We start from the raw sequence: 13,194 nt of genomic DNA on the forward strand, positions 1-13,194 counted from the left end.
TTTTCTTGGAAAAGGCTGAATTCCACATCCCATTTTGTTCTGCCCTAGCTTGGCAAGCTCTTCCTTGCCCTGGAAAGACAGGCCCCAACAGGACAGATGGCTCCAGAAAATGTTGGGGACCCGGGGATAAATGGAATGCTTTGCAGATCCTCTGTTCCACCATCAAGGAGCCATGGTCTCTATTCCCTTATTTGGTCTCAGCCTTCTAAGCCCACCTGACCATCTCAAATGCCTATCAGAATCAAACCCACAAAAGTTCTGAATTTAAGGGATGAGGGTGAGGAGAAAAAACATCTACAGAGTAAACTATTCCCTTTTGTGTCTGGAGCTCTTCCCCCCTTCTACAAAGCTGTTCTTACAGACAGAGATTATGACTTGTGCTATGGATTCATTGCAGTCACATGTCCCAAGAGCAGAAGCTCCTTGAGATAGGGTTTCCCCATGTTACCCAGGCCTGCGTTTCAGGGCACACTACGTACCAGGACCATTGGCATTTGTTAGTTCTTCTATCCAGCCTATGATGAGCAGCTCTGCTGGGCCAGGCCACGTGGCAGCTGCTGAGGACGCAGAGATCAAAGACGGCCCCTGTGAGCCCCACTCCTTGGACCTACTGTGGCCCCTCCCTGGAGCTCAGCAGTCAGTGGGGCTGCCCTCCTGATGGACAAGTGAAAACAGAGCTGTATTCCTGTTCCGTGTGCTCAGGGGTGGCAGTGACAGCCAAAACCCAGACAGTGGCTAAGGAAACTGGGAGATGCATGGAAGTGGATCCGGTATCAACCATAGCAGCAGAAAGACCGGTTTGCCTGAGTTGTTTTGACTAGGGACAGTGGTGGTCTGGGTGTTCTCCAGGAAGAAAGGACAGGAGCCAGGATGAGGTACATTCATCATGAGCTGAGACTGGGGGTCAGGGGCTGTAGAGTAGGGGTAACAGCAATTAGGAGAAGCCTTCAGGAGTCATGTGGTGTGTTGGGGGGTGTCTTTGGGCAGGATGGAAGTAGAGAGTCAGAGAAATGCTGCCTGGTTGAGAAGGAGGCTCTGTTGACCCCCAGGCCAATGACCCAAGAGACACCTGTTCTGGAAGGAGGAAGAGTTTTATTAGAATGGAGGTGGGTGGGAGTGAAAATCTTAGGACCTCCCCAGGAACTTCCAATTAAATAGGCTGGAGCTTTGGCCAGTACCAGGGCAAGGCATCCTCCCTGCCCCGTCTGCTCAAGCAGGACCAGAGCTCCGGTTGGCCCGGCTCAAAGCTGCACTCAGCCAGTAGGGCCCCAAAGCACAGGAAGGGGCGACAGAGGATCTAAGAGAGGTGAGGGCTGCTGTCAGACTGGGGAGTCGCTGAATGGGACTGGATGAGAGAAGCAGGAACCAGCAGGACCTTGAGGTTGCGTGGGGGAGGGGTCCCAGAGAGGCGTGGTCTTCTCTAGTCCGGTGTTTCTGCCTGGAGACAGTCCGGGTGGCCTTCCTGGCTGCACTTGGTTTCTAGTCCTTGGTTTCTGGCTTTGTCCCTAACTTCTAGTCCAGTGCTCCGACCTGGGGCATTGGAGGGTCATTCCTGGAGGTCCTTGGAGGGTCCAGACTCCCCTCCCAGTGGAGTCACAGCAGACGGGCCAGAGGAGAAAGGCTGACTTCCCACCTTACCCAGAGATGCTTGGTTTCTGGGGCGGATGATGGTGAACTGTGGGAAGAACACTGCTGGTCTCCATCTCTCTGTGTCCCAGGAGCCAGAGGCTTTCGGACCAGGAAGACCGTATACCCAACTCCGTCTTCGTTCTGCCATTTTTATCTCTGTGTTGTTCAAGAGATACAAGCGCAGAGGTTCAGAGGTGCCCACCCTGGCCCAAGGTCACACAGTGGGTCAGTACAGAGTCAGGCCAGGAAGCTGAGTTCCCTGGATTCTCAGGCATGAGTTGATTCCACAAAAGAAGAGCCTCAGAGCCCAGGCGGCGCTGCCTCCTCTGCCCGGGTGGGTGGACAGCAGGCAGGTAGAGCAGCATCGCAGCCTAATTAGAAACTGTAGAGGCGCGGGGACACGGGGGGCCCTGCTCGCACATTAGTGCCCCCTCCATAGATCATAGGCACGCCAAGGACATAATAAATAATCTGCCCAAAGGTTTTAAAGGTAAAAATCAGCAAACCATTAATAATGTCCCTGCCACCATATATCACGCTGAAATCTTCCCATTATGCTGCTCCCTGAGCCAATTCGCATTTTCTGGGCCGTTGTATTTTTTTTTTTCCACCCCTTCCCTTTCCCGTGTGTTCTGAAGCCCCTTCCCCACAACCTGTGGCCCAGAGGGAGGGGGGTGTGGAACCTTCTCAGATTTAACATCTGGGATCTATTCAGGCGTGCGGCATAGAGCCCATGTCTCTGCCTACATTTGTTCTTTTAACAGATGGGGTGGAGCTTGCCTACCTCTCTGTGCCCTTAGCCCAGCTTTAAGTAGGAATAACTCTCTGCCCTCTTCTCTGAAAGGCCAAGGAGGCTTAATTATTGGGTTGGCCCAAAATTTCGTACGGGTTTTTCCGTATCATCTTACTGAAGAACGTGAGTGAGCTTTTGGGCCAACCCAATAATTACTATAACAGAGTTACTTTGTTTCATTTTATTTTTTCCTGTGTCTATTCCCTAAGCATTTACTTTCTTTCCTTTTTTGATTGGGGTATAGTTGCTTTACAATGTTGTGTTAGTTTCTGTTGTACAGCAAAGTGAATCAGCCATGTGTATACATGTGTGTGTGCTAAGTCACTCCAGTCACGTTCGACTCTTTGCGACCCCATGGACTGTACGCCAGGCTCCTCTGTCCATGGGATTCTCCAGGCAAGAACACTGGAGTGTGTTGTCATGTTCTGCTCCGAAACATATACATATATCGCCTCGTTTTTGGATTTCCTTCCCATTTAGGTCACCACGGAGCACTGAGTAGAGTTGCCTGTGCTACCCAGTAGGTTCCCTGTTTTATACATAGCCGTGTATCCATGTCACCCCAGAGTCACTTTGAATAAGAAAAGGGCTGATGGGTGCACGTTCCAGCCCTTGGTGTTCTCTGCAGAGAACTCGGGTCCAGCTTGAATATTTGGGTGAGTTGGACGTGTTTTTTACTTTGGAGGTAACCTGTGTTGTCAGGAGCTGGAATGAGGAAAATTAGGAGGAGAAAAGCTAGGCCAGAGGCCTGCCAGGCTGTGGTGTGGGGTGGTATGGAGCTGTGTGACCACATGGTGAAGGATCCAGGAATGCGTCCAGCATTGGAGTGTCACCCCCATTTGGTTTCAACTTCCTCAACTGAGTTAGAAAAGAGCCCTTTGCTGGGGCGAAGGGTCACCCTGCGTGAGTCCTTTGAAGGGCGAGTGGGTTGAGTGGACTCCCCAGCTGCCTCAGAGAACCAGTTTCTTAAACTCGGACACCGAAAGCAGAGGAGAAGCTCTGTGCCGACTGCTAGCTGTCTCCTGGGAAGATCCCCCTGTGGGACCACCTTGGGGGGAGGGGCCTCCCATCCCGGCTCTCTGGCGGTGAGCTGAGTGGGGTGGCTTAGACCAGCCCCTCCCCTCCTCCAGGCCCATGTCCTCATCTGCAACACCCCTAGAGTCCCTTCCAGCTCTGAGGCTGGGCTGAGCGCCCTCCTTGAACTTCCCATCGGAGAGCCAGGGCCGCGTACTTAAGAGTCATTCTGCAAAACGTCTTGAGTGGTCCTGGGTCCTGAGTCCTGGGTCCATTCTGTGAGCTGCCAGCCTCGGCCATTTTTGACTTTGATCGAGACATACACCTCTCAGGCTTGGGGGTTCTGTTCCCAGCCCCCTCAGTCCCACAAAATAGACTGTGGGGCTCCACCACACCACCCTTCACACACAAGGGGCCCATTTTACGAAGCACAGCCTGGTTTCCTTAGGCCTTCAGAATGACCCAGTGAAGAAGCAATATAAGGTCTGCTATACCCATTTGATGGATGGAAAAACTGATACAGACAGATGGATGAACAGGGTTGAGAAATCCTCCAGTAAAAGGCCTCTGATGGAGAGATGCTCAGAAAGTAATGGACAGGAGCCAGGTTCTGAGAGCCGAGGGGACAGATGGCTGTAAGGTGAAGCTGGCCCCTCCCCATGGATGAAGTGTCCTTCCCTGGAATGTCTTGGGGTTTGGTGTAAGCCATGCACACTGTGTGTGACTGTAAGTGGGCATCACATTTTACAGGAAAGACTCAAATTCCCTAGGCCTGGAGTGACATTCCAAGTTGACTCTACAAGGGGGACTCAAAATCAGGCCCCCAAAGCCTAAAAGGAGCTGGGGACCCCTGACCAGCAGGCCTGTGCTGGCCTCCTCAGGCCCTGGCAGGTCCTCCTGCAAGACCAGCATCCTCCTGTGACTGCTGGGACTTCCAGGACGGACCTCATCTTCCTCGTGTCCCAAGTGAGCGCTCCATCTAGTGCAGAGTCCCCAGGAGCAATCAGTAGATCCTGAAGAGTCCACTGGTAGATCCCTATGTCATGCCTTCCTTTATACCCACAGTTTGCCCATCTGCCACCCCCTACTCACCAATCATGTGTTCTGGCCAAATTACCAATGTCTCTGAGCCTCAGTTTACCCATCTATCAAAATGGGTCCGATGCCCACATATTTAAGTGGCTATGAGAATTAATCGGTATGATAACGGTGGATGTGCCATACTGAGTATTTAATACATCAATTATTCTTGGGACAGGTTGGAAATGAGTTGTCTGGGGGTGGGGGTGGTGCAGAGGTTCCTGGAAGCCATGGGAGAGAAAGCATATTCCCACTGGAAGGGAGTAAACTGGGGAGGGTTTTACAAAAGAGAGTGCATTTCCTTATTTTATGTCCCTGGATACATTCCAGTGTCTCCTAGTTTATAGTCTATGGGAACTTGAATAGGATTTGTACCCTACTGTTGTGTGAAAATTTTATAAATCTCAGTATGACTTGGTTCATGGTGCTTTTCAGGTTTACCATATCCTTTTACTTTTCTGTATATTCATTCCATTGATTTTTTAATATTGAAATTCCAACAAAAATCTTAATTTATCTACCTTAAAAAATAATTGTAATTTATAGTGGAACTATACACAACTTCGTTTCTGTATTTTCCAAGTCTCCTATACATATCTTATCATACTTTTATAATTTAAAAAATAAAAAAAGAAGGAGGAAAAGAAAGAAAGGAATTTTAGGGCTTTATTCCACTAATAAGTATGAATTATTTTTAGATCTGTATAACAAGTTCGTGGAAGTCACACTTACCCTAGAACTTCTATTGTCTACACTTTTAAATGCATGAAAGTTATTACATAAATTATCTATTATTGTAACTGAATAAAACACAAATGGAGTTACTGATTAAAAAAAAAGAGAGAGAGTGCATTTGATCAGCACTTTGACGAAAGAGAGGGGCTTTTGATGGAGGCAGTGGGAGCTGGGCTGGGGCGATTCCAGGGGGAGGAAACAGAATGGTCTAAAACCCAGAGGTGTAGGAGGCAGGCAAGATCCAGCATGGCCAGAGCCGGCCCGTGGGGGAGGGAGGGCTTTTGGTTTGGATGCCCGGCTCCAAAAGTCCTGGTCATCGCCTTGGCTCAGCGCTGCTGCCGAGGTGGCTGCTCTGCTGATGGAATGCACTTTCCCAAGCAGCTGTCCTGAGAGACCCTGCCCCCTACCCCGATCCCTGTCACCGTGACAGGCCCCCAGCCCACTCTTCTCAGACCTTGATGGATGGTCCCCATGCTGGATTTCATACATCTCCGTCTTCTCTAGAAGCTGTGACACGAGTAATTGGTGTCACCTCTGTGGATTGCGTGCCAAGTGCTGACAAAACAGTCCCTAACAGGGAGCTCCGGGGCGCTGGGCTTGATTGTGTGGACGAGGAAACCACAGGGGACTGAGCCAGTTGACCCAGGGAGAGGCAGTCGGCCCGGCCAGACCTGTGGGGGTCAGTGCCAAGGTATCCTGTCCCCTGACCTGGAGGATGTGCCGGAATCCTGCTAAACTGGGGCAGGACAGTGTTCGAGAGCCGCTGGTTCACCCCCAAGGCTGCTCTGGGGGCTGGACACACACCTCTCTGTTCATTGCAGTCCACGCTGCTCCGGGCCAGGGCAGCGGGTGCAGGGGCTCTCCAGGAGCGGTCCTGCCTGCTGCTGCAAAGGTGCTGTGTTCCCCAGTGCACGCGACGTGTCTAAGGTTAGATGAGTTTTATCAAGAATACAGGTGTTGGCAGGGGAGGTTTTGAGGAGGGTGCGCTCAGGAGGATAAAGGTCAGGTCACCTGCTCGTGACCCAGCAGACCTTACGTCAGGCCAGGCCCAATTGGACCGAGCTGGGGCCTTTCTAGCCTCCCGGGCAGAGAGCAGGGAGGGGAGGGGCCTCCCAAATGTCTCATCTTTCACAAGAGGATGGAGGCCCCACCCGGGCACACGGCTTAGCCTTAGCAGAGAGGTGGCAGGCCATGAACCAGGAACTCACAGAGAGGCCCTGGGGGTGTGGCCTGGGAGGAACACCTACACCCGCTACCCGGTCCCTGGCCTGATGGAGGGCTGCCTAGGGGCGGGGCAAACGTCCACCTCTCTCCTTCCTTAGGCACCTGTGCTTTAGAATTCTTCCTTAAAATTCAGCTGACTTGCATTTCTTTAATAATTAACGAGGGCTTCCCAAGTGGCGCTAGTGGTAAAGAACCCGCCTGCCAGTGCAGGAGACATGGGTTCTCTCCCTGGGTTGGGAACATCTCCTGGAGGAGGAGGGCATGGCAACCCACTCCAATAGTCTTGCCTGGAAAATCCCATGGACAGAGGAGCCTGGCGGGCTACAGTCCAAAGGGCTGCAAAGAGTTGGACACAACTGAAGCAATTCAGCATGCACGCACTCAATATTTAGTGATGTTGAGCATCTTTTAATGTTTGTTGGCCATCTGTATTTCTTCTTTGGAGAAATGTCTATTTAGGTCTTCTGTCTATTTTTTGATTGGGCTGTTTATTTTTTTGATATTGAGCTGCAGGGGTTGTTTGTATATTTTGGAGATTAATCCCTTGTCAGTTTCATTTGCAAATATTTTCTCCCATTCTAAGGGTTGTCTTTTAGTCTTGTTTATGGTTTCCATAACTGTGCGAAAGCTTTTAAGTTTAATTAGGTCCAATTTGTTTATTTTTGTTTTTATTTTCATTATTCTAGGAGGTGGGTCAAAGAAGATCTTGCTATGATTCATGTCAAAGAGTGTTCTGCCTATGTTTTCCTCTAAGAGTTTTATAGTGTCTGGCCTTACATTTAGGCCTTTAATCCATTTTGAGTTTATTTTTGTGTGTGGTGTTAGGGAGTGTTCTAATTTCATTCTTCTACATGTAGCTGTCCAGTTTCCCAGTATCACTTATTGAGGAGCTTGTTTTCTCCATTGTGTATTCTTCCCTTTTTGATCATAGGTGTATGGGTTTATCTTCTGGCTTTCTATCCTGTTCTGCTGCTGCTGCTGCTGCTGCTGCTGCTAAGTCGCTTCAGTCGTGTCCAACTCTGTTCGACCCCATGGACTGCAGCCTACCAGGATCCCCCGTCCCTGGGATTCTCCAGGCAAGAACACTGGAGTGGGTTGCCATTATCCTGTTCTATTGGCTTATATTTCTATTTTTGTGCCAGTCGATACTGTCTTGACTACTGTAGTTTTGTAGGATAGCCTGAAATTAGGGAGCCTGATTCCTCCAGTTTTTCTTTTTCAAGATTGCTTTGGTTATTGGGGGTCTTTTGTGTTTCCATACAAATTGTAAAAAATTGTGTTCTAGTTCTGTGAAAAATGTCATTGGTAATTTGATTGGGATTGCATTGACAAGTAGCTTGTTTTGAGTAGATAAGGTATCACTTCCCACCCCGTCAGAATAGCCATTATCAAAAAAATCTACAAACAGTAAATGCTGGAGAGGCTGTGAGAAAAGAGAATTCTCCTGCAGTGTTGGTGGGAATGTAAATTGACACAGCCACTATTGAGAATAGTATAGTGGTTCCTTAAGAATTTAAAAATAGAACTACCATATGCCTCAGCAATCCCACTCCTGGGGACATACCCTGAGAAAAGCATAATTCAAAAAGATACATGCAGCCTAATGCTCATTGTAGCACTGTTTACAATAGCCAGGACATGGAAGTAACCTAAATGTCCTTCAGCGGAGAAATGGATAAAGAAGATGTGGTACGTACATACAATGGAATATACTCAGCCATAAAAAGGAAAAAAACTTGCTGTTTTCAAAGCTATGGATAGACCTAGAGACTGTCATAGAGAGTAAAGTAAGCCAGAAAGAGAAAAACGCATATTGTATAATATCTCTTATAAGTGAAATCTAGAAAAATGATACAGATGAACTTATTTGCAAAGCAGAAATAAAGACCCAGCCATAGAGAACAAACATATGGATACTAAGGCAAGAACTGAGGGTGGAATGAGTTGGGAATTTGGGGTTGACTAATATACACGACTGAGACTATGTGTAAGATAGATAGCTACCGAGAACCTGCTGTATAGCATAGGGAACTCCACTCAGTGCTCCGTGGTGACCTGAATGGAAAGGAAATCCCAAAAAGAGGGGGTATATGTATACGTATAGCTGATTTGCTTTGTGGTACAGCTGAAACTAACACAACATCGTAAAGCAACTACATAAACTTCAATAAAAATGAATTTTAAAATATTCAGCTTAAGCCACCCACAGTAGGGGGCTTGGGCCTGTCTCAGAGCCCTCCTCACAGAGCCTTTCATGAGCGGCCCCTGCCCGACCCTCGACATGCTCTGAGATGCAGGATCCCGGAGCCTGGACGTTTCCAGCACCTTGCTCTGCGTTCTCTCCCTGAGGACTTTGGATGAGGCTTGGTCTCTGGTGTTAGTATCAGGAATAACATGTTGGCATTTTTGTTTGTTGTTATTTTGGCTCCTCCCAAACAGCCTGTGACGGGGATGCTTCTCCTTCCTGGCGACTGCGCCACTCGCCCGCAGGGGCCTCATGGCAGGCTCCGTTGCATCCTCACCCTTTCTCCTGGCTCCGGGGAACCTCTCTTCCTTTGTTTCCCTCCACTTCGTTCTTTACTTTGTTTTAACCTCTTCTTTTGTCTGCATCATACTGGTTGCTGTACATCTTTTTAATACTAGGTTGAACTAAGCAACGAATAAATAGACACAGACTCAGTAGCCACTGTCTGGATTTAGAAAAGAGATAAATACCCTCAAGGCACCTCATTTAGCCCCTGGACCACCTTTGTACTATCTCCAGTTCTGGCCCGGGGAGATATGATCACACAGTCTATACACTTTGCTCCACATAAATGAAGTGACAGTGACACCTGGGATGTCCCAGCGGCCACTCCTGGCCCAGAGGCCGCTCCTCTCAGGATGACTTGGTCAGCAGCTGCAGGCACTCAGCCCCCAACAAGACAATTCGGCCTCATTCTGGACAAACCCCAAGGTCTTCATCTGCTGCCCCGCTGGCTGGTTTCCCTGCACAACTGGAGTCCTGCATGTGCACCCTTCACTCTGCACAGGTAGGGTTGTTGAAGAGCCCTCCTGCGGGGCCTGGGACAGGCTGGAGAGTAGACGAGGGACTTAGAGGTCGTGGGCCTCCGGGTGGCAGAGCTGAGATCATCCCAGGAGCCACTCTGTCCTCACTCCAGCTGTGAGATGCTTACTCTTCTGCCCCAGGGGAGACTAGAAGGTCCCTTCTTGGGGTAATGGGCTTGGAGTAATTCCCTGTCTTCCCTGGCCCCAACCACAGAGAAAGGGGTTCTCTCAGGGGTGGGAGCAAGGCTGAGGCTGCCCCCCAGCTCCTTCCCGGGGCCCTGGGTTACCCCGCTCTCCATCCCACCACACAGTAGTCCCCAGGCTGGCCCTTGGGACCTGCAGCTCCTTCCTCCATCCCTCTTGGCCTGGGAGAGACCCTGAGGCCCACTCATTGTCCTGCTCCTGCCACTTTTCCTCTGCCTCATTGTTCCTGTTATCAGCATCCTACACGCCGCAGCGGCTGCACAGGAAGGCATGGCTGCTGCTGAGGCCGCGGCTGAAGCCCATGGACAGGACCCAGGTGTCCTGGTGGCAGGTCTGCCTGCCCAGTTGGGTCCCCCAGGCTTGCCCCAGAGCCTGCAATGGGGGTACATGGCAGACGACTGGGCTCCTTGGGGGAGATCTTGGTTCTCGGTGCTTAGGGGGAAGGACAGGAGACTCTGAGCCTGCCCCACCCCCCACTTCCAGCTGTCATGTCTGGAGTCTCAGGCAGCCTCGCCAAGTCGCTGCATCAAGGCCGATGCCCTGCACAGTCAGAATCCCGCGTCTGTTTCCTTCTGTTTAGGTGCAGGCCTGCCTGGTTTATTGACAGGACCAAATAAGGCTGAGGAAATGAAAGTGTGTGAAGTGAGCGGTTCAGATTAGAGCAGGCCTAATAAGGCAGATCCCAGCCAGAGTGTTTTGGGGGAAGAAGGGGTTAGAGGGAGGGAGAAGGAATCTTGCTTTTGGTCTGCACTGTGTTAGAGTATTTTAGGCTTCTCAGGAGAGCTGGGGTGGTATGCACGTGTGCTAAGTCTCACCTCAGTCGTATCTGGCTCTTGGTGACCTCATGGACTGTAGTTCGCCAGGCTCCTCTGCCCATGGAATTCTCCAGGCAAGAATATTGGAGTGGGTTGCCATTCATTTCTCCACTGTATCTTCCCAACCCAAGTCTCCTGCATTGCGGGCAGATTCTTTACTGTCTGAGCCACCTGGGAAGCCCCAGATGGTATAGATTTAGCAAATAAAGAGAAAAGACACCCAATTCAACTTGAATTTTAGATCAAGAAGGATTTGTAACATGTAAGTATGTCCCCTGCAATATTTGGGATAGATTATTAATAATAGATTACTCTTTGTTTATTTGAAATTCAAATTGAATTGAGCATCCTGGATTGTATCAGGCACCCCTACAGAAGACCTTTTGTGGGGTTCAGAATGCTGCAGGGAGGTCGTTGGGATGTTCAGACAGGACTGGGAATGGGATAGTGGGCCGGGACAGGGGAGGGCAGAGGGACCTTCAGATCTTTCTCATCCCAGAATCCTCTGGGAGAACTGCAGCCTGGAGGTGGCTCTCCAGGGCACAGGGAGGCCCCAAGTCTGAGGCCCCCAGAGCAGCCCACGCGGGATATTTAGACCCTGGGCTCTTTGCAGCCTCCTCTGGTGGATCCACCTCCTCAAAGAGAGTGGGTACAAATAGAGAATTCTGCAGATTCGTCCAGATAATCCAGGTGGACCAAAGAAAAGAACCCAGACAGGTAGCTCAGCCAACTTCAGTCCCACCAGCGGGGACATCTTGCCCTCTGCTGGCAAGTGCTGGTATGACTGGTGTCTCTTTCAGGGACAGTCCCTGACAGAATTACCAGACATATTCAGTTTATTTTCCACTCTTCTTCACCTGCTCTGGGACAGTTGGAATTGTGGCTTTTCTGTGAAGAAAGATTCACCATCGTGAATCTTGGTTGTTGAAAAAACTCCATTTTTTAACGCTAGCCAAGCAGGATCTTGGAGAAAAGGAGACAAAACATTCACTAATTTTGCCCTCTGGAAGGAGTGGACTCCAGAATTTCAAGAAACGGAAAGCGGTGACTGTTTCTCAGTCTGTGAGATACTGTGCCTCAGAGTCACTAATAGTGGTGGGAGCAACAGGAAGGATTGACCATCATCTTGTTCTCTGTACCAGGAACGCAATTCTCTGGGTGGTTCACTCTCTGCTGTCCCCTTCTATTGACATGGGTAATTACATGCTTCCCTGGAGCCCCTGTTTCAGCTCAAGACACCTTCAAGTAACTAAAGATCTCAGGACAGAACTCTCTACACTCTGTTCCACAAACCAGTAACACAGCTCCTGCAGGTAACAGCCAAAGAGGATCGGGAGAGGCATCTATCAACTCCAGCCAATGAAAAGTTTTACTTAATGCACTGAGCACAGGAAACAAAAGGTACTTTTTCATCTTTAAGATATTTATAATCCAAATGGAAAAGTGACATAGTTGTAAGTATGAGCTAATAACCGTGGCAAGGACTTATGACTTATGAGCAGGGCAGACCCAGGTTTGGTGGGCATCTCAACAAACCAGGGGCTTCTTAAAAATAGCCTGCATGATTGCAAATGCATAACAAGTTTCATAAGTGAATATTTATTTGGAATGAGTAAATGAATGATAACTATTTGCATACTTTGTAAGACTATGTTTCAGAGCCATTCTAGATTCACAGCAAAATAGAGAAGAAGGTAGAGAGATTTCCCATGTACCCTTGCCACTCTGCATATGCATAGCCTCCCCCACCATCAACATCCCTCACCACAGCGGAGCCTTTGTTACAGCTGATGACCCTGATTTAACACCTCATCATCACCATGGTTTACATTAGGGTCAGGCTTAGTGTGGGGCTTCCTGGTGGCTCAGTTATAAAGAATCTGCCTGCAATGCAGGAGACGCAGGAAATGCAGTTTCAGTCCCTGGGTTGGGAAGTTCCCCTGGAGGAGGAAATGGCAACTCACTCCAGTGTTCTTGACAGAAAATCCCGTGGACAGTGGAGCCTGACAGGCTGCAGTCCACGGGGTCGCAAAGATTCGGACACGACTGAGCATTGCTCACCATGCAGGCACAGTCAGTGTGGCAAGTCCTGTGGGTTTGGACAAATGTCCAGTGACTTGTCTCCACCATGAGAAGACCATAAAGTGATTTCCTTGCCCTAAATGTCCTTGGCTTCCCCTGCCCAACCCTCCCTCCCCCAACTTCTGGTGACCACTGATCTTTTTATTTTCTCCATAGTTCTGCCCAAATAGCAGATTTTTAAAAGATGGAAAACAGGAATATTAGGAAACCAGAAAAATAATCCAGACAAGCTTCTGGCTCTGTATATGTGTTTATCCTCTGCTTGGGACAGGCTTCTAGTGCTTGGAGCCCTAAGACAGGTCCCCACTGATCACCACGCCTGGTCTTGTGCCTTCATCAATGGCATGGGCTGGCACTGGGGTATGCCTGGAAGCTATTTCTACACCAGAACAGTTGGCCATGTTTAACTACACAGAAGCAACTAAAGTGTGTGTGTGTGTGTGTTGATAAGTATGATGGACAGAAATCAGAGTAGAAACAAACAGCACTTTTGACCAATTTGGGATTAAAATAGTTTATACTTGCAAATTTCACAAATACACATGCTGTTTGAACGAGAGATTGCTAGGC

General features: G+C 49.3%; 1 protein-coding gene across 1 annotated transcript in view; it reads left to right on the plus strand.

Moving 5' to 3' along the window:
• The window catches only part of RP1L1 (RP1 like 1), a 41,556-nt gene that overhangs the window by 13,868 nt on the left and 14,494 nt on the right, over positions 1–13,194 (plus strand). The window contains exon 4 of the mRNA XM_061427016.1: positions 9,964–10,110. Within this exon, the coding sequence (XP_061283000.1) occupies positions 9,964–10,110 (147 nt within the window). The remainder of the gene's footprint in view (positions 1–9,963; positions 10,111–13,194) is intronic.

Source organism: Bos javanicus, chromosome 8 (assembly GCF_032452875.1).
Source record: "Bos javanicus breed banteng chromosome 8, ARS-OSU_banteng_1.0, whole genome shotgun sequence".
Classification (NCBI taxonomy): domain Eukaryota; kingdom Metazoa; phylum Chordata; class Mammalia; order Artiodactyla; family Bovidae; genus Bos; species Bos javanicus.